At 44.2% G+C, this 26,789-nt stretch overlaps 2 protein-coding genes and 1 long non-coding RNA gene across 7 annotated transcripts in view; 1 reads left to right on the forward strand and 2 right to left on the reverse strand.

Annotated features, from left to right (window-relative positions):
• TRIM36 (tripartite motif containing 36) overlaps positions 1 to 3,679 on the reverse strand; it is a 61,134-nt gene extending 57,455 nt beyond the window's left edge. Inside the window, exon 1 of one of the 4 annotated variants that reach the window (XM_080972574.1) lies at positions 3,538 to 3,679. In XM_080972574.1, the coding sequence (XP_080828700.1) occupies positions 3,538 to 3,600 (63 nt within the window). In that variant the 5' untranslated portion in view covers positions 3,601 to 3,679. The remainder of the gene's footprint in view (positions 1 to 3,537) is intronic. The other 3 variants (XM_080972578.1, XM_080972575.1, XM_080972579.1) reach the window with 3 other exon arrangements.
• A 5,922-nt stretch (positions 3,680 to 9,601) lies between these two features.
• LOC308458382 lies at positions 9,602 to 26,303 on the forward strand. The gene is made up of 5 exons (XR_013977320.1): positions 9,602 to 9,772; positions 10,102 to 10,279; positions 10,879 to 11,029; positions 16,224 to 16,456; positions 26,188 to 26,303. It is a non-coding gene; the product is annotated as an uncharacterized lncRNA (long non-coding RNA).
• The window catches only part of PGGT1B (protein geranylgeranyltransferase type I subunit beta), a 28,441-nt gene continuing 24,122 nt past the window's right edge, over positions 22,471 to 26,789 (reverse strand). Inside the window, exon 9 of one of the 2 annotated variants that reach the window (XM_080973004.1) lies at positions 22,471 to 23,143. In XM_080973004.1, coding sequence (XP_080829130.1) covers positions 22,962 to 23,143 — 182 coding nt within the window. In that variant the 3' untranslated portion in view covers positions 22,471 to 22,961. The remainder of the gene's footprint in view (positions 23,144 to 26,789) is intronic. The other variant, XM_080973005.1, reaches the window with a different exon arrangement.

Consider the following 26,789-nt stretch of genomic DNA (forward strand, 5'->3'; position numbering starts at 1 on the left):
GTATGTAACCCGAGGTACCACTGTAATGGGATCTTCCTTTGCCTAGTAGCGCAAGTCTGCCTCATGCTGATTTGTCACTTTTAACAGTCCAGTCCCTCCAAACAGAGAAGTTCCCCTTGAATGCATGAAAAGCACAGAACAGGCTCTGACTAGCAGGGAAGGTGAAGAAGCCGTACAGTAGCTAACACCCCAATAGCCCCAGTAATGGAAGCGAGAGGCTAGGAGAAGCTGTTTGCAACCTCCCTCACACAACAACCATATTGAAAGGTAGGCCAGTCCCACCCCAAAACTATCCAGTAATCGCTGCTGTTTCCTCCACCACCCCCTCAGATGAGATAATTCTGGGGTGCTGGAGAAAATACAGTGGTACCTTGGTTCTTGAATTTAATCCATTCTGGGACTCCCAAAACAATTCGAAAACCAAGGCACAGCTTCCGATTGGCTGCAGGAACTTCCTGACTCAATCGGAAGCCACGTCACCCATGAAAAACGTTCGCAAACCAGAACACTCACTTCCAGATTTGTGGCAATTGGGAGCCAATTTGTGCAAGAGCCAAGCTGTTTGACTACCAAGGTACCACTGTACTAGAAACCAAGACTCTAGAGACAGCAGCCACCTTCCTTGACACTTTTCTCTGACCAAAGCCTTCCCAGTACAAGAGAGCAGACCTGGCACCCAGATTTCTCTCTCAAATAGATCCAAGTGGTCTGCTTTTCTCTGAACCCCAGTCTATACCTCTGCAGCATAAACTAAGTGGCTTATTCTCAGGGATGCGGGGTTCATACTAACCCTGTGAGTTGGCAACAACTGAATTGTTCAATTATATTAATAATAATAATAATTTATTATTTATACCCCACCCATCTGGCTGGGTTTCCCCAACCACTCTGGGCGGCTCCCAACAGGATATGAAAAACATGAAACATTAAAAACTTCCCTAAACTGGGCTGCCTTCAGATGTCTTCTAAAAGTCAGATAGCTGTTTATTTCCTTGACATCTGCTGGGAGGGCGTTCCACAGGGCAGGCGCCACTACCGAGAAGGCCCTCTGCCTGGTTCCCTGTAACCTCACTTCTCGCAGCGAGGGAACCGCCAGAAGGTTCTTGGCGCTGTACCTCAGTGTCCGGGCTGAATGATGGGGGTGGAGACGCTCCTTCAGGTATACAGGACCAGGGCCATTTAGGGCTTTAAAGGTCAGCACCAACACTTTGAATAGTGCTCAGAAACGTACTGGGAGCCAATGAAGATCTTATTATGAAGATATGTTCTTATCCGCTTTTCAGGTTGTCTCCACCTCCAAATCTGACCCATGCATGAGGTGAGTTGAAGCCTTCCGCCTCAGGCGGCGGATCCAACCCTTGCCATCACACCACTGCCAGTCCCACCAGGGCTTCACCCTCAACACTGTATTCAAAGGTGAGGGTACAAGTTGTAGCAACCAGGCTGGTGGTAGTGCAGCTGCTACAGTGGGGAGAGGGGGCTTATGTCTGCATGGGGGGCATCGTGGGGGCAGGGGCAGCATTGGGCATTTTGCCTACAGCAAAACGTCTTGTGCTGGCTCTGGATATAAGAGAGTCTGGTACACTTTAAAGCAGCCTTCCTCAACCAGTGCCCACCATATACCGTATTTTTTGCTCTATAAGACTCACTTTTTCTCTCCTAAAACGTAAGGGGAAATGCGTGTTCGTCTTATGGAGCGAATGCAGGCTGCACAGCTATCCCAGAAGCCAGGAACAGCAAGAGGGATCATTGCTTTCGCTGCGCAGTTATCCCTCTTGCTGTTCTGGCTTCTGGGATTCAGAATATTTTTTTCTTATTTTCCTCCTCCAAAAACTAGGTGTGTCTTGTGGTCTGGTGCGTCTTATAGAGCGAAAAATACGGTACTTTGCACTACAAATCCCATCAACTTGTTGGCATGGCCAAAGGGCCAAGCATGTTGAGAATTAGAGCCTATGGACTATTCGGAATTGGCAAAGTTAACAGCCAAAATAAGAGACCCTAACGATGGTTGTTTGGCGGAAGAATGGAAGCCTTTCCCCCCAGACTACTTAAATACAGTGGTAAAGGTAAAGGGACCCCTGACCATTAGGTCCAGTCGTGACCGACTCTGGGGTTGCGGTGCTCATCTCACTTTATTGGCCAAGGGAGCCGACGTACAGCTTCTGCGTCATGTGGCCAGCATGACTAAGCCACACGGAAATGCCATTTACCTTCCCGCCGGAGCGGTACCTATTTATCTACTTGCACTTTGACGTGCTTTCAAACTGCTAGGTTGGCAGGAGCAGAGACCGAGCAACGGGCGCTCACCCCGTCGTGGGGATTCGAACCGCTGACCTTCTGATCGGCAAGTCCTAGGCTCTTTGGTTTAACCCACAGCGCCACCCCGAGGTCCGTTCTTAACCTGAAGCACCACTTTAGCTAATGAGGCCTCCTGCTGCTGGTGCGCCACGGGAGCACGATTTCTGTTCTCATCCTGAGGCAAAGTTCTTAACCTGAAGCACTATTTCTGGGTTAGCGGAGTCTGTAACCTGAAGTGTATGTAACCCGAAGTACCACTGTACTCTAATATGATGAACTCGGGAGCAGGATTTGAACTATAAGCAACAGATGGGATTCGAGATTATAGTATTGTTATGGTATAAGAGATAGAAGAAAGGGTGCAGAAAAGGGGGAGAAATATTTAAAAAAAGACAATGGAAAACGGGGTGGCAAGTCGACAAATGTGTAAATGCCTCTAGAGGGCGCCACGTCGGGGAAGGCTGCCTTAAAGACAGAACACCTTTTCTTATGGAATAAACTCCGTGAGCGAAAAGGCTTCAGCAAGTGCCACAAGACCTCCGCTCCAACAGATTAGCAAAGCTAAACACACACAAACTTTGGAGGTTGCTCCTGGTGCATATATCCGCCAGGTTATTTCATGCAAATATATCCATATCTATAAAGGAACTCGACTGGCCGGATCCTTTCCCTTGGCTTTCAAGGCGCCACCGCGCGTCTAGTCCCCGGCTGGGCCGAGCGGGGCGCAGCAGGGAGACGAGCCGGGGCTTGGCTGCAGTCTGGCGGCTTATCGATTCCTTGGCAGCGCCCAACCTGTTGCCCCAGGGAGCAGCGCGGCCTCGCTTGATCCCCTCGCTTTGCACGGGACCGGCGCTCCCGTTTCGCCTGCCACGCCCGCCCGGTTCCGCCGCCCACTGCCAGCCCCCTTGCAAATGCAAATCGCCCGCTTGCAGCCCGGCAAAAAAAAGAAGACAAAAGCGGCAACGAGGAACAAGTTCTTTTGCACCCAGACAGACTGCCCTCCCTCCTCTCGGGTTGTATTCCCAGCCTCAAGGGGAAAAATGACAGAGGGAGCAACTCGGCAACTCCTGCCGCTCCCGCCGCACATTGCAAACTGGAAGAAAATCAACCATTGCGCCCGATCCCGGCCGGAGCAGCAAGAAAGGCGCGCGCCCAGTCCCGCCTTTGCAAGGGGGAGTGACTGCAAGGTTGCCGAGTCGGAAAGAAGAGGAATCGGGGTTCCCGGTTTCGTCCCCTTACCTTGCCTTTTTCCAGCAGATCCACTATGTAGCCAAACTCACTTCCTTCCTCTGGCTCGGACATCGTCAGTGAAAGAAATGAGGAGGCGGCTAGGAAACAACCCCGACGGCCTTCCCCAACACAAAAATAAATATATTGTAGTCAGGCTCCTTCGTCCCTTTCACTTGGCGGGGCTCTCTTTCTTTCTTCCTTTATTTTTCTCTCTCTTTTTCTTTTCTCTCCTTCCCACCCACCCCCGCCGTCGGAAGCGAGCGCGCGCGCGCCCTGGGCGCTCGGAGGGAAACCAGACGCCGTTGCCTTAATTGATTCTATTTGCGAGCCGGTCAAGGCTGAGCTAACGGAAAGAAGGAACACACGAGAGGCTGGAGGGATGTGAAATTTTCATAAGCTGAACTCCCATCTCGGGATATTTAAGCTCCGCCTCGAGGCGACGAGATGATGGATCCTCTTCGCTGCCCCGCCAGCCTGGCAGGGGACTCGCCAAGTGGGGATCAAGCGGAGGGGGGCGGCGAGGCATCCCATCTATAGGCGTCTATTTATATAGAACCCCAATAGGCCCGATCCGATTCATGTTTACTCCTAAGCAACTTTCACTCTTAAGTCTGGGGGTGTCCTTTCTTCCAGGCAGGGTGGCCAAGGGGCGGAAGAGGCGCCTTAAGAAAGCGGGGAATTTCGGCAGGTGAGGCTTCTATGACTCAGCTGTTAAAGGTGCAGAAGCCCCATTGGATCTGGACACTCTCCTCCCAGGTAAGGGATGTGCATAGGTCTACAGCCCCATACCCTCCAACATTTCCCCAATGAAAATAGGGGTGTCCTATTCCATTATTGTTTATTGAATTTATATACCGCCCTATGCCTGGGGGTCTCAGGGCAGTTCACAGAATAAAATCGAGGTATAAAACCACAAAATACATAATAAAAAATAAAAACAACAACCCAATAGCCCCCCCCCCAAAAAAACACATTTAAAAAGGACATATTATTATTATTATTTATTATCCTCCCTCCCGATCTGGGCAGCTTCCAACATATATAAAAAATAATAATAAAACATTTATTTTTTAAAAAAACTTCCCTATACAGGGCTACCTTCAGATGTCTTATATGGTTACTTATAACCTTGGCTGGGGGGTGGGTGCATTTTGCATAACTCCATACACTCCAATGAAAATAGGGACCTCTTAAGGAAAAGTGGGATATTTCAGGATCAAAACAGAAACCAGGGTTTGGTGGCTTCCATGACTCAGCTGTTAAAGATGCAGAAGCCCCTTTGCGTATGGTCACTCTAGGTAAAAGGTAAAGGAAACCCTGGCCATTAGGTCCAGTTGCGGACAACCCTGGGGTTGCATGCTCATCTCGCTTTACTGGCCGAGGGAGCCGGTGTACAGCTTCCGGGCCATGTGGCCAGCATGACTAAGCCGCTTCTGGCGAACCAGAGCAGTGCATGGAAACGCCGTTTACCTTCCCGCCGGAGCGGTACCTATTTATCTACTTGCACTTTGATGTGCTTTCGAACTGCTAGGTTGGCAGGAGCAGGGACCGAGCAACGGGAGCTCACCCTGTCGCGGGGATTCGAACTGCCGACCTTCTGATGGGCAAGTCCTAGGCTCTGTGGTTTAACCCACAGCACCACCTGCGTCCCATGATCACCCTACTCCCAGGTTATTATTATTGTTGTTATTGTTGTTGTTATTATTATTATTAATAATAATAATAATTTGTATCCCACCCTCCCCAACTGAGGCCAGTCTCAGAGCGGCTAACATCATAAGGTAAGGGATGTGCATAGGATTCCAGCCTTGGACATGGACAAAGCCTTCCCCTGCCCCTCTGGATTAGTTCAGAATTTGTAGATTACCTCAGGATTCCTAGTTTAAGGATGACAAGCGGGGCAGATGCCAGGGCCCACCGCTAATGTCTGTCCTGTCCCCCACCCCTCTTACTGGCAGCCTAGTGATCTGAGCAGCACCAGACTGCTGAACCTAGCTGGTATTTTAATTCCCCACTGTTCAGTTTCCCTGGTGTAGCATCAGCCTGGGGCACTGTAGGAAATGAAAATGCAGCCCTCAGCCACGGTGTGTGTGATGGTGCTGCCCACCACAGACCCAGAAGCGGGGGTACCATGCCACAAGTTGTCCAGCCACCCCCCAAAAGCTGGCTCTGTGACAAGATTCAGTAAATAACAACAAGGTCACAATGAATGACGAGGCACTTAACTGCAGTCAAACTAGCATTGTATTGATTGAATAGATCTTTTAATGGTTGGGAGCTGAAAGTGGTTTGTCCTTTTTCTTTTTTTTAAGGCACACATACTGTACCAAATGGCTTTTATAGAATTATCTGCTGCTGGGTGTAATGATTTTGTCTCTGCGCTACATCAAAATGGAGACAGCGCTCGAAAATAGTGTTGCAGCCCAACCCTACCCATGTTTAAAGTAAAGGGTAAAGGGACCCCTGACCATTAGGTCCAGTCGTGGCCGACTCTGGGGTTGCGGCACTCATCTCGCTTTACTGGCCGAGGAAGCCGGCGTACAGCTTCCAGGTCATGTGCCCAAGCATGACTAAGCCACTTCTGACTAACCAGAGCTGCGCACGGAAACGCCGTTTACCTTCCCGCCAGAGCGGTACCTATTTATCTACTTGCACTTTGACGTGCTTTCAAACTGCTAGGTGGGCAGGAGCAGGGACTGAACAATGGGAGCTCACCCCGTCGCGGGGATTCGAACCGCCGACCTTCTGATCGGCAAGTCCTAGGCTCAGTGGTTTAACCCACAGCGCCACGTTTACTCAGAGGCAAATCCCACTGATAATGGGACCTGTTCCCAGGTAAATTTGCAGCCTCAGATTTATATATGTAACACTGCTGGAATTACCCAGATAATAGAATAACTGTAACTCAATGCCATAAAGCAGGTTGAGGAACCCACGACCTTCCAGATGTTGCTAGACAGCAGCATACCCAGAGGACAGAGATGAGGGGATCTGGAGTCCAGAAACTTCTGGAGAACTGCAGGTTCCCATCCCTGCCCTAATTTATATTCTTAATCTGTTCCAATTACAGCTTCAGTCCTAGGAACAGGATTATAGTAGAAGAGGAGGACATCCTTAGTTTTCACTGCACATAATGGGTGTGTGAGGATTGATTCCCATAATAACCAGTAAGGCTCATGGTGGCTGCTTGAAATGGATGGATAGGTTAGCTCCCTGCCTGCAACCTCCAGGTTGCACACAGATGTTGCCACATGCAGAACTGGTTTTGTTGCTTGTATACGACTGTTGACATTCTAGAATGCAGGTTTGCAGAAGTATGCAAATAGCATGCAAATAACATCAGTTGTACATGACCCACAGGAAAAGTAGCCAGTGTATCGAGCAATATCAAGCAGATGGTTATATGAACCATGCATTCCAATAAATGAGTGTTTTGATCCTCCCAAAATACATGCAACTTATCAGCAATTGCAAGGTTGTTTGTTGGTATTTTGGATTAAAGCCCCAGAGTGGGTAGTTCACTTTTAAAAACAAACTCCCTAGATATCAAGACTGTGACTAGAAAATGCCCACGTTCAGCCTTTAGTGACCCTCATAGAGAAGAAAGCATGGAGCTGTGGAGCAGCTGCTGAAAATGTTCTTCTTTGTGCACTTGCCATTCAGTTATCATGGATGGCTAGCATTGATTCAGTGGGCATTCCTTACTAACAAGGAGGAATCTGTAGAACTAAGCCAAGGCCATCTCAAAGAGGCTGGTCACTTACCTTATGAGAAGGCCCCATTGTATACAATGGTGCTTACTTGCAGATACACATGTTTGAACTGCACTGTAAGGATGACTCCTCATAATATTATCTTTTAAGCACACAAATCCATTGTGTTGTGGGGTTTACATCAATACTTCAGCTGTATTTGAATGTTATGTTGAAAGGTGCCCTGTCCCTAAGGAAATTTCCTCTTCCCTTTTTCAGATTTGCAAATCAAACTCTATTTGTTTTATTTGAAAGATATTTGCATCCAAAGGAGTAGCATGCAAATTTGCAGAACTAGAATTCAGAGGTGTTTGTGTAAATAATAAGGCCCTAAACGTCCTCAGCCCAATATACCTGAAGGAGCGTCTCCACCCCCATCGTTCAGCCCAGACACTGGGGTCCAGCGCCGAGGGCCTTCTGGTGGTTCCCTCACTGTGAGAAGCGAGGTTACAGGGAACCAGGCAGAGGGCCTTCTCGGTAGTGGCACCCACCCTGTGGAATGCCCTCCCATCAGAAGTCAAGGAAATAAACAACTATCTGACTTTTAGAAGACATCTGAAGGCAACCCTGTTTAGGGAAGTTTTTAATGTTTGATGTTTTATTGTGTTTTTAATATTATGTTGGGAGCTGCCCAGAGTGGCTGGGGAGGCCTGGCCAGATGGGCGGAGTATAAGTATTATATTATTATTATTATTATTATTATTATTATTTGTACTGTAACAACACTCAAAAGTTTCCAGACGTCAAGAGCAAAGCTGAACCAAATACACATCATGTAAGCAAAATATAACTAGGTTGGTAAAAGACACTGGTATTGATAACAAGAGCCCCACGGCACCTTCAAGACGAATACATTTATTGTGGTCTAAGCTTTTGTTGTCTTAAGCCCACCTCTTCAGAGGTAGCACCTGAAAATGTATTGGGACATAAGCTTTCATGGACTCAGGCCTACCTGATCACATGCATCTGACAAAGTGAGTACGAGTCCATAAATGCTTATCCTATAATACAGTTACTTGTCATCATTGGTTTTGCTGCAAGTAATCTGCTTTTTTTAAAAAAGCCTTGGGGATAGGAACCATCACCAAGGCTGAGCTTGGAGGTGATGGACTCATAGAACAAACGAAGGGATGTACCATGCCAGACTACAGGTGAGATATACAATTTTTATGTTGTCTCCCAAATGTTCTGCAGACAACAAACAAAATTCCCTACAAACGCACTTCTGTTCTCAACAAACAGCTGGGCAGGCTCATATAAAATAAATAAATACTTCAAGTAACCCATCTTGTCTGAATTAAGCTTTAATTTGTTCTCATCTAGTCTGTTACTGTTCCCTGAAGTTGATTCAGAACATTGACAGTTTCCTTGATTGTGATGGAAAGGAGTGATAGAGTTGGGTCGGCTCCAAACTCTAGATAACATCTACATTCAACTGCTGCAGGAAGTTAGTAAGTCTTGAAGGAGATAGAGTAGAAACTCTGTGGGAGACCACAGGCCCATAGCCAAGGTGTTAACCAGAAGCTCCCTAGCACAACCATCTGAAACCAACCCTCCAGAAAGGTCTGAAACCATCAGAAAACAGTGCCACCTGGTTTCCATCCCAGCTATGCAGTCCAGAAGGATACCATGGTTAATGGTATCAAAAGGCACCAAGAGGTCCAAGAAAACCCAACAAGGATGCACTCCCCATATCTAGTTCCTGGTGCAGTGCCCATCACTGTGGGAAGAGCTGTCTCTGTCCCATAACTGGACCTGAAACTGGATTGAAAGCAAGGAATCTAGATAATTTGTGTCATCCAGGGAAGTAGGAAATAAGAGTTGGGATGCCACCAAACCACTGAGCACCTTGCCCAAGAATGGAGCACTGGAGAAATTGCCTGATACAAAGGAGTTCAAAAAGGACCTTGTTAACTCAGTCTTTACCTGGACCAGCTCTTTAATGCTGAATGGAACAGTTCCCTCTCAAAGGAACATTGACCCTTACCACCTTGGCGAGTCTCCCTTTGGCAGTACCATGGTACCTTGGTTTTAGAACAGCTTAGTTTATGAACAACTTGGAAATAGAACGCTGCAAACCCAGAAGTGTTTTAGTTTGTGAACTTTGCCTTGGAAGTGGAACATGTTCCACTTCCTGTTGAGTGCGTTCCGTTTGTAAATTGAGTCCCCCGTTGCTAATCAGGCTTTCTGTTGACTGTTGAGTCCCGAGCACCCACAACACAGAAGTGATATTTTGAGCTTCTTTTGTTTTTTGTTTGTTTTGTTTGTTTTTTTTGCATTTTTGTGTGGCTTTTCGTTTTTTGACTGTGACTTGTTCTTCGTTTTATGGGACTGACATGTGAGTGTCGCTTGTGACTTCGTTTTGTGACTGTGGCTTGCGGCTTCGTTTCTGTGACTTGTTTTTGTGTCTGTGTGGAACCCAGCTCAGCTACAGATTGACCGCAGAAATGGATAAAAGCCCCCCATCCAAACAAGGACTATCATCAGTGCACGTAAGGGAAAAAAATATTTTAATTTTTATCATCTACAATACTGTCTTATTTATTTTATAGTACAGTACGTTGATTATTGCTTTCATTTTATGGATCAATGGTCTCGTTAGATAGTAAAATTCATGTTAAATTGCCGTTTTAGGAGTTGTTTTTAAAAGTCTGGAACGGATTAATCCATTTTGCATTACTTTCTGTGGGAAAGCACGCCTTGGTTTTAGAATGGACTTCCGGAACGGATTAAGTTTGGGAACCAAGGTACCACTGTATCTATAAGCCAGGAAGGACAAACTTAATGTATACATTAATGGTGTGTATTTTATGCATTTTAGAGACACAGAATTGTAGAGCTGGAAGGGACCCCATGGGTCATCTAGTCCAACCCCCTGCAATGAAAAAGGAAATGGAAGACTCCCATGCTTTGGCTCTCAGCCTCCTGAATCTGATGTTAGAGGGGATATTTCTTCGTTGTTCACAGGGAGAAAAGATAGAAGAAATTTACAAGGAACAGTAAGCCACTGTTCATTCCTCACCTACCTCATTCCAATTATGTTGTTTCTTTTAAAAAGTAGATTTCTAAAGAACAATAACAGCTCTGATTCTTCCATGCTCAGAATCTAGGTGTCTTCTGCCTTCTGAAGTGCCATTATTCTCTGTCCTTTCTGAATCTGAACATGCAGTACCATAACTTTCCCAACAGGTTTGAATGCCTGCATAGCCTCAGATTTTCTGTAGAAAAATAGCTTATTCAGAGACTGGGAGCTGAAAACCTGACCCGAACATATTATGTAACCTCTCTAAATCTATCCAAGGAGTGTGTCCACAGGTTACTTTAGAATGGCAGAATGGCCCTTTTCAGAGGCTCTAGTGGTTAAGGTTACTGTAGTAACATTACTCCAGATCTTTTCTACAGGTTATCCCTGACACAATATACCCTTTATTTCTCTGGAAACTGAGTGCATGAATAGCTATCAAGCTCATTTGTTACGAGATACTGTGCGCTTCCATTAGATAATTCATTAGCTAAATAGCTTGCTGTTTGAATCTCTCGGCACATCTCCAGTACTTTTTTTCAACACTGTCTTCTGTGTTTTCTTTTTGTGACAAAGGATCCAGATTAACAACATGAGCACAGAGAGAAAGAAGAACTGTCCTCAACCAACACACAGGAAAAGACGTTCATAAAGGCGGTAACTTTATACCACTCGTTGTATTTGGACCTAGACGGCAAAGCGGGTCGATGCTGCTCTCTCCCGCAAGGTAGGTGGGGGCTTTTCCTCTGCTAAAGTCCTGTCACCTCATTCTAACCTATGACAGTGGTCAGAGCGGCTGGACCTGTGACAAATTGCTTTCTTTTCCCTACAACAGTTCCTGCTGGGCCCGAGGCAAAGTTGCCACAAGAGGAATATTGGGCAACAGCTTTTTGTTTGCTTGTTAAATTTCTAGCCCACTCCCTCGTTGATTAACAACCCCAGCATAAAAAGATGCCATCGCAGTCAAACAGTCAACAAAAGTAAACAGAAGATTCAAGATTAAAATAATCATATTCTAGGCTGCATCAGCAGAAGTACAGTGGTACCTCTAGTTGCGAACGGGATCCATTCCGGAGGCCCGTTTGCAACATGAAAAGAGCACACCCTGAAGCGCCGTATCTACGCAGGTGCACGGCACAATTTGGCGCTTGTGCACATGCGCAAAGCGCGATTTAGCGCTTCTGTGCATGCGCAAGTGGCAAAACCCGGAAGTAACCCTTTCCGGTACTTCCGGGTCACCGCAGGACGTAACCTGAAAGAACGTAACATGAAGCAAACTTAGCATGAGGTATGACTGTATAGTGTCCAGAACAAGGGAAATAATAGTACCACTCTATTCTGCCCCTGTGGGACCACACCGGGAATACACTGTCCAGTTCTGGGCACCACAGTTTAGGAAGGTGGTTGACAAGCTGGAATGTGTGCAGAGGATGGCAGCCAAGATGATCAAGGGTCTAGAAGCCAAGCCATATGAGGAACGGTTGAAGCAGCTGGGTATGTTTAGCCTGGAAAAGAGGAGACTGAGAGGAGATACGCTAGCCATCTTCAAATATCTCTATTGCTCAACTGCATAGAATGGGTGCAGCAGCTGCAGATGGTGCAAGCCTTGGCCCCAAGGCAAAGATCTTCAGGGCAGTTTGCCCATCCTGGCTGTACCTCCTCTCCAGTTGCTCTCTTTTGGTACTCCTGGTGCTGCCTCTTCTTTGCTTTTGTTTCCTCTTCTGCCCAAACATGCTTTGCCAACAGCCCAATCAGGATGTGAGGCCCTGCCCAATTCACCCCTTTATTCAGGATACACTCAAAGGCAATACACCCCCCTAAAATTTACCAGTCAATTATGGGCCTAGTATGAAATCTGAGCTGAATGAATGCATGTCTAATAGGAGGGGATATTCCTGCAGCTAAGGAGCCTTTTTACGTTGTTTTAATTTCAAATGTACCAAACCAAGGACTTGGAATCCTTCATATTGTTGCACACCACCCCAATCTCGGAGTGGTGTGAGATCCCAGGGGTCCCAGGCACTTAGCCAAGGGTTCGTGTTTCTTCAGAATGAGGCACAGTGGAATCTCTGGTGTCCTTATGATATATGGTTTATTTACACACATATATACAACTGAATGGAAGTGAGAGCTGGACCATAAAGAAGGCTGATCGCCAAAGAATGGATGCTTTTGAATTATGGTGCTGGAGGAGACTCTTGAGAGTCCCATGGACTGCAAGAAGATCAAACCTATCCATTCTTAAGGAAATCAGCCCTGAGTGCTCACTGGAAGGACAGATCATGAAGCTGAGGCCCCAATACTTTGGCCACCTCATGAGAAGAGAAGACTCCCCGGAAAAGACCCTGATGTTGGGAAAGATGGAGAGCACAAGGAGAAGGGGACGACAGAGGATGAGATGGTTGGATAGTGTTCTCGAAGCAACAAACAGGAGTCTGACCAAACTGTGGGAGGCAGTGGAAGACAGGAGTGCCTGTCGTGCTCTGGTCCATGGGGTCATGAAGAGTCGGACATGACTAAATGACTAAACAACAACAACAACAAAATATACAACCGGGTCTACAAAGGAGGGGCTCACAGCATCAAGACCCCAAGTGGGTTATTCTTCTCCCATAGCCACCACCTTGGAGTCAAGAAGAAAGCAGGCATGGCTTTTTCTCCCAGCTGCCCAGCCTGCAGTCTTCCAGCTTCTAGCTCACATCACTCAAAACTCCCAACTCTAGCCTTTGTCTTTCTAACTTTGTCCTCTGGAACAGAGGCACTTCCTTTGTTACCTTAATGGCCCATGCTTAGAGGGCCATTACCTCACCAGGAAGCTAGCCTGGCTGTTCCAGGAACTGAATTCGTGCTGGATCTAGGAATTAGAAGTGGGCTCAAGGCATGCAGCCTACCCCCACCAACTCATAGCAATATATTCAAAGCTCATTTGGGCATCTTCAGAAAAACAGTAAACAAAAAACATACCGGATCTTTGGCCAGAAATATCCTGAGATGACACAGGGGAAAGTTAAGGACTGTACGTCAAACGACAGTATCGGTCAGTGTTCTGGAGGAAAGCCTCATGAACAGTCCAGTTCCTTGGAGGAAGGGTGGGATACAAAATATGGCAAACACTATGAGCAAGATCAGAAGATTTATCATGGTGTAGCAAATGTTTTTATTGTCCTCTGATGTGTAGGATTAGGTTATTGCCATGCAACAGAAGGATCCCATAGCGGATCAAAGAAAGCAGTAAAGTATCTCAGTGCAACCAACCTTCTTGCACTTAGGAATTTTCTTCTGTTAATACAACAAATGATGTGAAGCATTTTAAAGCTGAATCTAATCACAGCTACATTTCACTCTCAAGTGCAGAAATGGGTTTGCTTTTTATTCTGCCAGCTGCATTAAGAGAAACGTTCTGTGCTGCTGCGCCCAAGCCATTCGGAGCATAAGAGCATTCGCATTAGTAGCTTATCAATTTTGCATAAACTATTGTGGCTTTGTAGAGAGGGCCTTTGATGGAGACTGGCAGCAGCCACAAGAAAACAAGACTCTTCCTTCCCAGTGTGCTCAGGAAAACAGGAATAAAGACAGCAATGCAGATTCCGCTTGTTGGTAGGGTTAAATCTGTCCTTGTGGCCTTCCTCATTGGCCGCTACATCCTTCAACGTTCCCACTGTTAGATTGGGTATTTCAGCCTTTGGTAGGAGATGGAGGTATAATGGTTAGTGTGCTGTTATAGGAACAATGGCATCTGAAGCCATATTGCAATGATCACATAGGCTATATTCAGACAGCGCTTTATTCAATTTTCCTGATGTTTCCTTGCCTGACAATTCCCACTTCCGAAAATCTAGGGGAAGTTTAACGCTCATTTCTGTGTTGTTTCCAGAAATAAATCTGTTTCCAAACCTGTTAACTCCAAAAATGACAGGAGTATTGCATTGTAATTTCATGTGGCAAAATTTGGGGTGGTATCCCACTATTTAAAATTCCCACTATTTAAAATTTAGCGTGACATGGTGGTATAGCAATCAAAAAGCCATAGTTCCATAATGCAGCACCTACTGCAGTGTAAAAGGAGCATTAGAAACTAGGAGAGAAATGCAAGCATTATAACCAGCAGAACTGAAACCCCACATCTGAATGCAGCTGTAGTTGTTTGGTGTTTTTGCCCATGTGCTTGGGATCTTCCCACAGTATCTCAACCACATGCCATACAGTTCAAGGCATTGGTGCAATTACTTAAAACATACAGTATATAACCCATCTAGGAGGAGGAAAACTCTGATCCTAAATCTTTGCTGCCTTGTGGGTTATCTTCAGGAGGAGTAAACCCTACACAAATCCAGAGTGCAGTCCCTAAGATGGTTTGGTTCAACTTTACCCTGAGAGGTGCAACTTCATTGTCTCTTGAGACAGATGGACACCAACAATAACCATCCACTAAAATTAATCAGAACTGTAAGGGGTGTTTCAGTTTGTTGTTGTTGTTGTTAATAAATAAATCACTCACCCTTCAACAGTCACCACAGGTTGGGATACAACATTTTAAAATTCAGTATTAAAAACAGTTTAAAGAAATTACAATCAAAGGAACAAGAGGACTCCTGAAAACACTTATCTCAAATGTCAAAGACCAGGATAAAGAGGTGCAGCTTCAAACATACAATGTCAAAACTACATAATGAAGGTGCCAGAAACACCTCTGTGGGAAGGGAATTCCCGGAAAGGAAATTACTGAGAATTACCTTAGACATGCTGGAGATTGAAAAGTGTTTTGTTTGTTATTCACCACAATGTTCGCAGTGGAAGAACTAAATACGCGTGCCAGAATGTTGGGAAATGCTTAGTGACATAGTCACTCAGCTGTGCATCAAAGGTTATTTTTAAGGCACATTTTATGGTTATTCAGGCATTTTTATGGAAACTGAGATACCAATGGGAAAAAAGCACATTGACATCCTAGTGATTTCTAATGCAGCTCCTGTAACTATGTGTATATGATGTGGCACCAAAATACTAACTGGGAAGATCTTTTGTGCATCTATATATACAATAATGCAAGTTCTATATACAGTAATGAAAAAGCCGTCAAGCCTCTGGTATTTAAAACCTATTTCTCACATGGCTAACCTTCTCAGCACGTTGGCATTCATCCATGGAAAAACCCTTTCCCCCATTATCACGTGCCCATGCAAGAAGAGTTCATGTCAGAAATGTGGGTTAAATATGTAGACCAATATGAATATTTCATGCATAATTTCCAGTGCGCTGTTACATATTTATAAGCAGCAACCCCCATCTCTATAGCTAGGCATACCATACATACACAGAAGCATTAAAAGGGGGCGGGACCGTTTCTTGGCAGATGAAGTTAACTGAAGCTGCAACCCTATGATTGCTTATTGAGTTTTTAATGTTTTGTTGGGCACCACCCAGAGTGACTGGGGAAACCCAGTCAGGTGGGCAGCATATAAATATTAGTAATAAAAAATAATAAGAAGAAGAAGAAGTAGTGGGAGTTTCTCCTGAGTACATATGCTTAGGATCAGGCTGCTGTCAGAAAATTGCAGGTGCACTGAGGGTTAAAAACAGGAGTCGACTTTAGATGTGTGTTGGCTGAGTATATTAATTGTGCAAAAGAAAGCGACATGGTATCAAAGATTTATGGAAATAGGAAGGGAAAGTGGCCTGCTGGGCAATTAGCTGTGCCCCAGGGCCAAGGAAGGGTCTCTCAGCTGCTTTTCTAAGATAATCAGTTTTCCTTTGAAATGCATCAAACCCTGGGACTTCTCCGCTGAAGCACAATTCCAGTGAGCAAAGAGTTATGTTATTAGGCCTTCTTTGATTTACACCCCCACCCCAATGCTTTTATTCACCCCTTCTCCGTTTTTTTGACCTATTCTTAACCACTCTTTATATTTCCTTGCATGAAGCAACACAGGTTATTTACTTCGTTTTGGAGAGGAACTCGACAGCTACATAATCTCCTGCTTCTCAAAGGACACCATGGCATTATTCAAGACGCAGAAAAGGATGAGAAGAATTATTCAGGAAACTGAATACCTTCTATAAATAGAAAAGGCCAGCGATCATTGACTCTTCAGGCGAAACGAAACAGCAAGGACACTTTTATCAAGGAAAAATGCTTGACAAGAGAGGCCAGCAGGTATGCCCCCGCTCTACCTACCATAAATATCTCCTCTCCTACTTCTTAGGGCATCACAGTGTCTACATTACCCTGGGAACAAAGGGCATCTTGAGCAAATGTTTCTGAGCACAGGGAGCACTGAAATTCCCCTACAGCTATAGCTTTGATGTCTTTCGCAAGCAATTTAAGACATTTGCATATTGGTAGGTGCTTGAAGGCTAATAACCACATAGGATTATTTTATTTAATGAATGTGGGTTGCATTGTGAGCTGGGCAGATGGGGCAACCACAGTTCTCTCAAGCATATACTTAATCCAGTAGCAATGGGTGCACCAAACACCCACACCCACAACATGCAGATTTTTTAGGTGAAGTAGCCAAGTCTCTTAAAAAACAGTGCAATTTCTTGGTTGCGAAACACAGATCAGAGTCAAGCGCACCTGGATTACAGCAGTGGTTCCCACACCTTTATCCAGACTTTCGAATGCCTCCCTCTTTTATCCAGAATATGATGGCCATCACATGGAATATGGGACAAGCTTGTTTTCTGCTGCTGTGCAAGTTTGGACATGAACCAATGGATTCAATTTAGAAGATTCCAACTAAACATCAGGAATAAGTTTTTGACAGTAAGAGCTGTCAGACAATGGAATGGACTCCCCTGGAAGGTGGCGGTGGGCTCCCCCTTCATTGGAAATTTTTAAGAAGAGGTTGGATAGCCATCTGTTAGGGATGCCAGATTTCTGCATGGCAGGGGATTGGACTAGACCAATGTTTGAGTCTCCAGCTGTTTTCAGACTACAACTTCCATCATCCCTAGCTAGCTAGCTAGCTCGCTAGCAAGACAAGTGGTCAGGGGTGATGGGAATTGTAGTCCGAAAACAGCTGGAGACCCAAGGTTGGGAAACACTGGACTAAATGGCCCTCAGGGTCCCTTCCAACTCTACAATTCTATGATTCCAAATGTGAAGAGCCTCATTTTCAGAAGACACTTTTGAGAGAGAATTCCATGCACAGGACTTCTTCCAGCAGCTGCATTAGGCATCTGAAGGCACCTCTTAACTTACATTATTTGCAGCTTACTTTTCCTCCCAGCGGGACGCGGGTGGCGCTGTGGGTTAAACCACAGAGCCTAGGGCTTGCCAATCAGAAGGTCAGTGGTTCAAATCCCCGCAACAGGGTGAGCTCCCATTGCTCGGTCCCTGCTCCTGCCAACCTAGCAGTTCGAAAGCACGTCAAAGTGCAAGTAGATAAATAGGTACTGCTCCAGTGGGAAGGTAAACGATGTTTCCATGCGCTGCTCTGGTTTGCCAGAAGCGGCTTAGTCATGCTGGCCACATGACCCGGAAGCTGTACACCGGCTCCCTCGGCCAGTAAAGCGAGATGAGTGCCGCAACCCCAGAGTCGGTCACAACTGTACCTAATGGTTAGAGGTCCCTTTACCTTTCCTCCCAGCAATTCAATAGTAAGGTAATCAAAGCAGCACCTTGCAGCCTGTTACTTAGTGAGTTTCACAGCTTCACAGACATTTGAACCCAGGTTGTTTTTAACCCAAATCAAACGCTAAGCACTGCACTGGTTCTTCTGTTGAGAAATGGTGGCGATGTTTGCAGATGCGGACAAAACTACTTACAAGGCACACCACTGTTAAAACACTTTTAAAAATTAACTATGCTACACACTTTTAAATGTTTTAGATGTGCTGGTATTTAAAAGCAAACTTAGACAAGCATCGAAGAGGTCGGCGGTTTACGCATGTTGGTAAAGCATTCATAGCCTCTCTGAAGCTGTTCACTCATCATGCCACACAGTCCCTCATTCCTCTGCTGTGTGTGAGCAAGAGAGAGAGAATTAATATGGGGGGTGGGGAGCTCCTCCACTGCCTGTTTGCTTCAGAAACTGTTGCAGCTGCTGAGAGGGCAAGGAGGAAAGAAAAGGGAAAGCAAATAAAAAGAACCCAATGCAGACTTGGTATCAGATCAACAGCTGCAGCAGAACTCGGTTGCCTTTTTTAGAAGGAAAACTGTGGGAACTCTTGATCTCCCAACGGCATTCCAGCGTCTGCATGTGCTGTTTGAGATCAACATGCAACATACCAAGATTCCAAAGCGCCACCAAACGTCAGAGGCGACACAGCAAAAGTGAAGTTTATGTGCAATTGTAAAACCTACTATTTTTAGACTGCAGAAATATGACCATTGAAAACGAAATTGCTGGTACGTGGAGGAGGGGCATGCAATATACACACTCAAGAGCTGTGGAGGAATAGGCAATGGGACGTCCTAATCCCAGGCACTTATATTTAGAAGTAGCCAGACTAGAGTTCCACCCATCTTGTACAAACGGCTCCAAGACTACTTGAAACATCTGAATCCACAGTGTAGCTCAAAAGCCTGGGCATACCACCATGGATTTCACAAAAGATTTTCGGAGATTATGTTTAGAGTCTAAGGATAGGAAGCACACTTGGCAGTGTAATCCTAACCATGTCTACTCAACTTAATTCAATGGGGCTTACTCCCAGATAAGTGGGGTTAGGATTACAGCCTAAAAGTTGGTTATACCGTATTTTTCGCTCTATAAGACGCAATTTTCCCCTCCTAAAAAGTATGGGGAAATGTGTGTGCTTCTTATGGAGGGAATGCAGGCGGGAGTTTCTGCTCAGCGCTCCCTTTAAAGAGTGCGTGGTCACTGACGGGCTGCCCTTCTCCCTCCTCGGGGAAAAGCCCCCAAGAGGCTTTTCACATGCTCCATGCGGCTTGTGAAAGGGAGTGCCGAGCAAAGCCTGGGATGCATACAGGCTCTGCTCAGCGCTCCATTTAAAGAATATTTTTTTCCTTGCATTCCCCCTCTAAAAATTAGGTGCGTCTTATGGTCAGGTGCATCTTATGGAGCGAAAAATACGGCGCAGTGGTTAAGTACTTAATTCGTTCTGGAGGTCTGTTCTTAACCTGAAACACCACTTTAGCTAATGGGGCCTCCTGCTGCCGCCTCGCCGCCAAAGCACGATTTCTGTTCTCATCCTGAAGCAAAGTTCTTAACCTGAAGCACTATTTCTGGGTTAGTGGAGTCTATAACCTGAAGCGTATGTAACCTGAAGCATATGTAACCCGAGGTATCACTGTACTTGGGTCCCATTGAGATCAATTTGAAACGTTAGTTACCGGTAAGTCCCTTTCCTTTTGACGGGAAGCTCTAACTTAGGCTGGATCCAATTCCAAAGCTTTGCAAGGGGAGTTCCCCAACCCCAACCTGGTACTGAACTACAGCTCCCATCAGCCCTAGCTAACATGGCCAATGGTCAGGGATTAGACTTGTAGACTACAACATAGGGCACCATGTTCTATTTTATAGCACGTCTGAATTTGGTCTGAGCTGCTGGTGTAATTCTTGCTTGCTTTGCAATGCGAAAAAAGAGGAAATCCCCAGAGCCCTGAGAGAAAAATAGAAAGACCAAGCTACATTTTAGTTTCATGTTACATACACAGTGCTATTTTTCTGGAAAAAGAGGTGTCAGAACTCACCATGAACGCCTCCCTTGTTCTCTTAGAATGGCAATTGCACCCACTTGAGAGATGCTAGAACTGAGTTCCGGAGAGTTCCAGCTGGAAAAAAAAGCCCTGCATACACACAAATAAGATGATAATTAACTGGTTACTGGGGTGGAACGGAAGTTCCAATTTTATTAAGCTGCTCATGTATTTAAAATTAGAAAGAATCCCTGTGTTGTATTTTAGGGTACTGTGAGCCACACAGCGATACTAATCTCACAGATACAACAACAAATACTCTGGGCCATATCTAAAATCTGTCTCCTACTAAATCCTTTCTTCTTAGTAGCTGTGTTTATTTTAGGGCCTATTAAGATGGGCTGCACCAAAGGCAATATACTTTGGATGTTTTTAGCTAAACTGCAGGAGGATTACATAGAGATCAGGAATCAAGTTAACATTCGTTAAACTTTCAGTGCTTAGCTGCATTCTGCTAATTTAATAATTGCATCCCCACCTTTCAAGTCTGAACAGCAGAAGTGCTAGCAGAGCCTTACAAATTATTAGTAGTCTCAAATGAGCTCTAACACTTGAGGGGAATATATATTTAGAACAGCAATAGTTTTTAAAAAGTACAATCTCAAATTTGATTTTTTAATAAAAAGAATAATGTTGACGTTAGGTAAAGAGGAATTCAATTTTAATGATGTACCACTACATTATTTCTTGTTTAAATATGCTTATTTAATTAAGAGTCATCTGTTAGAATCATAAAATTGTACAGTAGGGACCCCAAGGGTGTTGTAAACAAAACCTGCCCTTATTCCCTTATGGGGTACACAAGAGTCCTTATAGAGTCCTTTCTGGTTCTCCATCGGTAAGAGAAAATAACAAAGGCCAACCAGAGAATATTGAGAAGCAAAGCAGCTATTAAAGCTGTTGCAACAAGGTGCTCCCCTCACACGCAGGAGAGAGGACCACCCAGAACAAAGGTGTGCCTGCTTTTATATAGACATTTTAAATTGCCCACCCTGGAGTCTAAGACCACCCTCAGAAACAACATACCTACATCACAGAAAAGGCGGTCTACAACAGAAATCTGAGTGCGTTGTTTATCTCCTGTCTGGCAAGTTACCTGATTGCCTTACCTGATTGCCTTTTCTGGTAGTCTGGCCATTCCTTTGAGATGGTAATCACTTAATTCCTGAGACAATGGGAAGGTTCCTCACCCCCCCCCCCTCCTTGCAAAGAAACATTTGGTTAGTTTGGGAGTCAAAATGGTTTCAGGACTGTCTTCCTGTGCTGCTTCAGACATATGGTTTATATATTTATGTACATGTTTGCTTGGTACATTTATGAACATTTATTATATATATGAGACCTTAAATTTTTTATTACAAGGGTCATCTAGTCCACCTGCTTGCTTTTCCCAATTTAAAAATAAGGGATTTAAAATAAAATTACCTTATTAGTTTAATGTTTCTGATTTCCATGTTTCAAACTTTAAATGGTCTTTTCAAAGATACCTAAGAAATAACAAATCCCAGAATCTGCATTTTGCAGATTCATCAGCTTGAGAATATAATGAACTGGGTGCAAAAAGAGACACAAGCAAATAAAAGGTTAAGTACGGTATATCCCTGGTGCCCCTTTGGAAGGCTTAAGGTAGGTTGTTGTCTAAATTGCAGCTTTTCAGAACTCAGACTTGCATAGTATTATATTAACAGAATCTGAACCACCTTTGTACCCAACAATTGTATTTCTTCTACTGAAGACACTTTCAAAAAAGCACTCGAGTTTTAGTTTAGCATGGGGATACCAAGCCTTTTTGCTTGTCTGCTTTTTTAAAAGCCCTTCTGAACATCACAACAGCATGCTTCACCCATTCCTGTTCCACAATGGCTTGAGCACAAAGATTCAAGCTTATATTAAGCCACAGTTCCCAGTTAGTTCAAATCAGGGAATGCTGGCTTAATGCAGTTAAGAAACTCCAAAAATAACAGAGAAATGGAAGGGGTGGAAAAAGTGTGCTTGGTATACCATGGTTTATGAAGGCAGGAATTAGCTCCAAGAAGGCTCAGAGAACTCCAAATAAATGTGATGCAATTTGCAAAATGAGGAAGAAATATGGCTCCTTTGCTTTAAAAAAGGGCAAATAAAATAAGGTTATTGAATGCGCACACAGAAACAGTGGGACAACTCCCCTAATAATACAGGAAGCAGCAGAAAAAGCCCCAAAATGAAGTGACAGAAACAAAGGGCAGTTAAGACTGCTGTCTACACTCATTTCAGTGAAGTATTAGATTGTATGGGATAAGATCATAGAATGCAGGAAAGACTGGACTACTTTAGTCCAATTTTTTGTAGCAAGTCACATCAACTGCAATACTTTTTTCTTTTAGTTATTTCTTTTCAGTTAGCATGATACATTTTAAAATAGCATTAAAGTACAGTTAAAACTATGGTACTCCAAGTGTTATCTCAAAATATTCCAACTAGCAGCAGCCAAGGTGTCTAAAAAATAACGCAAACATATTGGGTCCATTATAATGAATAAAATAGTTTTTATTTTTTTTATTTTTATTTTTTTTACAAAGGTTATAGAATTGCCATCTACCTTAAAAGGACACCTTTTTTTAGTAATCAACACTTAATTTATAAGATTTTATATGAAGAATGTATCAAATAAATTTCAGTAAATTCAAGGGATTAAGTATGAAAATACTTAAATACATTTTAATATCCTTTTTATTATCGTTACACTTTGCCATTGCACTGTTTAAAGTAATATAATAGAACAACATTGCTTTGAAGGGATTCATTAAAACCAAGACAGCATCTGTAGGGGCAAGCAATTTTTTAAAATTCCAATCCAGAATAACTGGCTGAAGGCCATTTGCTGTCTGAATGATGCCAGTGACATGAACTTGATTGTATGATTCCAGCACTTAAAAAGAGCACATTGGTTATACATGGCTTTTCACCTTGGGCTACAATTATGCTACCAAGCTCAAATGGAGTCTGAAATCAGTCATGTGGCATCGTGCACAGTATCTGAACACTGTTTAGAGTCCTTTGTTGCCCAGATCTGATGAAGGTGCAGAAGGCGCTCCGAGGTTCGTGTGCTTACATTCAGGGCGGGGTGAACCTTGCGAATGCCCGACTCCTCCATTAGCGACAGGCCACAGATCCCAAAGTAGGCGTGCAGAGCATCTGGGAGGAGACATCAGAGGACCTGCATTATTCTGCAGTAGACAATTGCCATTTTCTCAAGAAAAAAGTATCTCACTGCATGCCAGTAGTAAACATAGCATCAACACGCAATATTCCTTCTTGCTGTCTGAAAACTGTCTGTAGTAATTAAAGCTTATGGGAGACAGCAAATTGGGGTGGAGAGAAAGGGACCACGTATGCCAAGCATAGGTGCCAACTTGGCCAAGGTCCCTTGGTGTGCCCCCCAATAAAATGTTTGAGGGAGCCAGGCCCCCCTAAAGTTGATGGGTATTGCCATTCAAATGGTGTGCATGTGCTACGTCATGTGACTGATTATGTGGGGCAGGGCTTACCTCCCCACCCCAATATTTTCTGCAAGTTGGCACCCCTGATGCCAAGTACCAAGGAATTCCAAGCTACACAAGCGCATGTGATTCCACTAAAGTAGCACTGATCCACCCCCTGGAAGCAATACATACTTGTCATTATTAAAAGTTTGCATTATTCAACAGCGCTGGCTCCCAATTAGCTATTGACCCCCTGTTTTTCAAAAGCCAACCCATGGACCCCCTACTTTTGAAAAAATGTTATCTCGATGGTATTTTTTGTTATGTGCATGGTGCCACGAACCCCCTGGGTGGGATACATGGACCCCCCTGGGGTCCACGGCCCACCAGTTGGGAACCACTGTTCTACAGGGATGCCACTGAAGGTCATGACCTTACTCTGCCTCCTGGGACAAAATACAGTCATGTAGTCATGCACATCACATTATACCTGCTTTTATATTAAACTTTGTCAGAATCCACACAATATTCCAGAAATGAGAAAAAGCCTGGTGAAGAGTTCAATCTTAATTTTTTAAGAGACAAATTTTATACTATAAATAGCAGAAGACTAGGGCTGGGCAATATATTTATATATCGTAGGGCTGCCATATGTCTGGATTATCCCAGACACTACCGGGATTTCAAAGGCGGAATTGATGTCTGGGGGGGATTTCCAAAGGCAAGTCAATCGAAAAATCGCTTTTTTTGGCATTTTTGTAAACAGCTCAACAATTTTGGGGGCTTCCTTTAAAAAGCTCAACTACTTTTGGGGTACCCTGGTTTTTACTTTTGAAAATATGACAACCCTATATATCATCCCAAACCAATTTGAAGTCCATGTCATGATATCAGATTCATAATTTTTGACCTGGCACTACACTGCGAATTATGGTGTGTGTGTTTGTGTGTGTGTGTGTCCTGCAAAAATCACAATGTGGAAAAAAATGTGAAGCCAGCCAATGCCTCTACATAGCTCCATCCTTATTCCAAACGTTGTAATGTATCAGTTTATCACAATGTTTAGCTGGTGATATATTGTGATGTTGAAAACCAGGTGTAGCCCAGCCCTATAGAACACCTAGAGGGTCCTAAACTACAGGACAGGTGCCTAATAATTTGCTTTAACGTTCCCAACAACATCCCACATACCAGGTCATACAGTCAAAAGACTAAAGTCATCACATGTCTTCAAAGAGATATATGGCAATTCCAAAAGAAACATAAGGGGTGTGCAGCAGCTCAGTCTGTTTTGGAGCCGCTGTGTTGTTCCAGTTCTATTAATTATTACAGCCTAAACTTGATCTGTTAAATCTGAAGCTCTACACACATACCCTGACTATATTGCAGAATCTTAAAAAATAAAAAAGTGGTCCACAGCACGTCTATAAAAATTCAACCAAAAACCTAGCACAGTGCATGTCAGTTGCTACAACAGGTGGAAAAACAAGTGATTTGCCAAGACCCTCAGCAATTTCAAGTGATCCATGAGGAGAAAGGTTTGGGAACCACTGTCCTACAGTATTGTGTCTTGCTTAACCCACCCAGAAAAGTCTGCATTTTTTCACCATCTGCCTTCATTCCTGGAAGTACCGTCCATGAAAAAGAAGAGAGGGAGATTGTATTATGTTGCTTGATTCTTTGTTAGGAAAAAATCAGAAAATAAGGAAGCCACTCAAATAGTCTAACTTCATCATTAACGCCCTGACCTGAGAGCCAAAATTCAGAGAATGACCACCAGTGTGAAGAAACCTCTCTCTTCCAAATCATTGTGAATTGAAGCTCCAAGGAAATAATTCACTGTGATTAACAACTAGATCTGTCCATCAAAGTGAAAATCCCTTCCCCCGCTCCTTCCACAACACAGGTAACAAAGGTGGTTGCTGCTTTTTTAATTGTTGCATATTTGGTGAACGGAAAGGATCATTTAAATGGTGGTATCCAATGCACTCATTCCATTAGCACATGAATTTATGCTTGCCCCACCGCACACCCTCCCCCCAAAAGACCGAGGGAACCTACAAAACAGAATTAGGGAATACACAGTGGTGGTGGTGGTGGGAGAAACATGTTGCAAATGTAAAGACTTCCTTAGCGTTACACAGCATTCCACCCAAAACTTTACAAAATTGAATTTGTATGCTTGCTCAGAACCACACCTGAAGAGCTGATGCCAACAACCAAATAATACTAAAAAAGTGCAGCTGGTCAACCAAGTGAGACAGTGTGTTGGATCTGGAGAAACAAAACATACTCCTGCAACTGGGCATTCCTGGTTCTGCCACTACACTGTAGCCCCCGCAGTATGATGAGGCATGGGAGGATGGCTTCTAAAAGCAGAAGTTCCTTCCTGCTCATGAAAGACCACCTTTGAATCTGGATAACTTCTAGGTGTCAGACATTTTCCTAAGGATGCTGGGTCATATCCCATGTCTGGAAACACTTCCAGAGAAGTATTAATAAGACAGAAAAAGCTATCCTGGTTTTTTTCTTTTCTAAAAATGCTCAAGCATTTTCTTTATATCAAGGCTGTGTGTGTGTGTGTGTGTGTGTGTGTATAAAATTTTCAACCCAAAGGCCACATCCCATCATGAACAACCTCACAAGAACCACAAGGGCAAAAGCTGGTTGGGGCAACAGATTTTTATTCTTTGATAGTAAAGTACATTCCAGCCACATGAAAATCAAATGTTTCTACCTGTCTCTCTCTCCATTCAGGTAAGCAAGAGACATCACCACAATTCAAGGAAACATTCCAGCCGGTCAAAAACACTCGAGGACATGGGACAGCGAAGGGTGTGGCTTAGGAAGCGGCAGAGCCTGGACAGAGAGGCCTGGAAGGCTGAACTTGTTCTCAAGGCCTGAGGTTCCCTACCCTACCTTACAGAAAGGAACAAGGGTGTCAACCTAGAGGCAAGAGAATAGAAATGGAAGCAGGGGAATTTGTGCTTTGATCTGTATCTTTCTAGACCAAAACCCTCATTTTTTTACTGCTTATGCTGTTTAGACCTTAAGACTTACATAGTTTCAATACCTGGTTAGTCCTTAATTGTGGTGGTTCCTTCCTTTTCTCCCACAAGTCTCAAACTGTTAAATGATGCTTAGTTAAACCAGCATTCTGAGCACAATTTCCAACTACTTCTATGGATAAAAGCAGTTTTAATGCCCCTCATTCAACTCAGCAAGACAATTTTAGAAGCTATCAGAACTTCAGCTGTTTAAGGAATGGCAGAGGCTTGAAACTCCTGAAAATTAGGCCCTCTGATCCAGAAGCCCAACCTCTTCAGCCATTCTCTGTAAGTGCATGGCACATAGTACAG

This window comes from Podarcis pityusensis (genome assembly GCF_964106645.2).
Source record: "Podarcis pityusensis genome assembly, chromosome: 11".
Lineage (NCBI taxonomy): Eukaryota > Metazoa > Chordata > Lepidosauria > Squamata > Lacertidae > Podarcis > Podarcis pityusensis.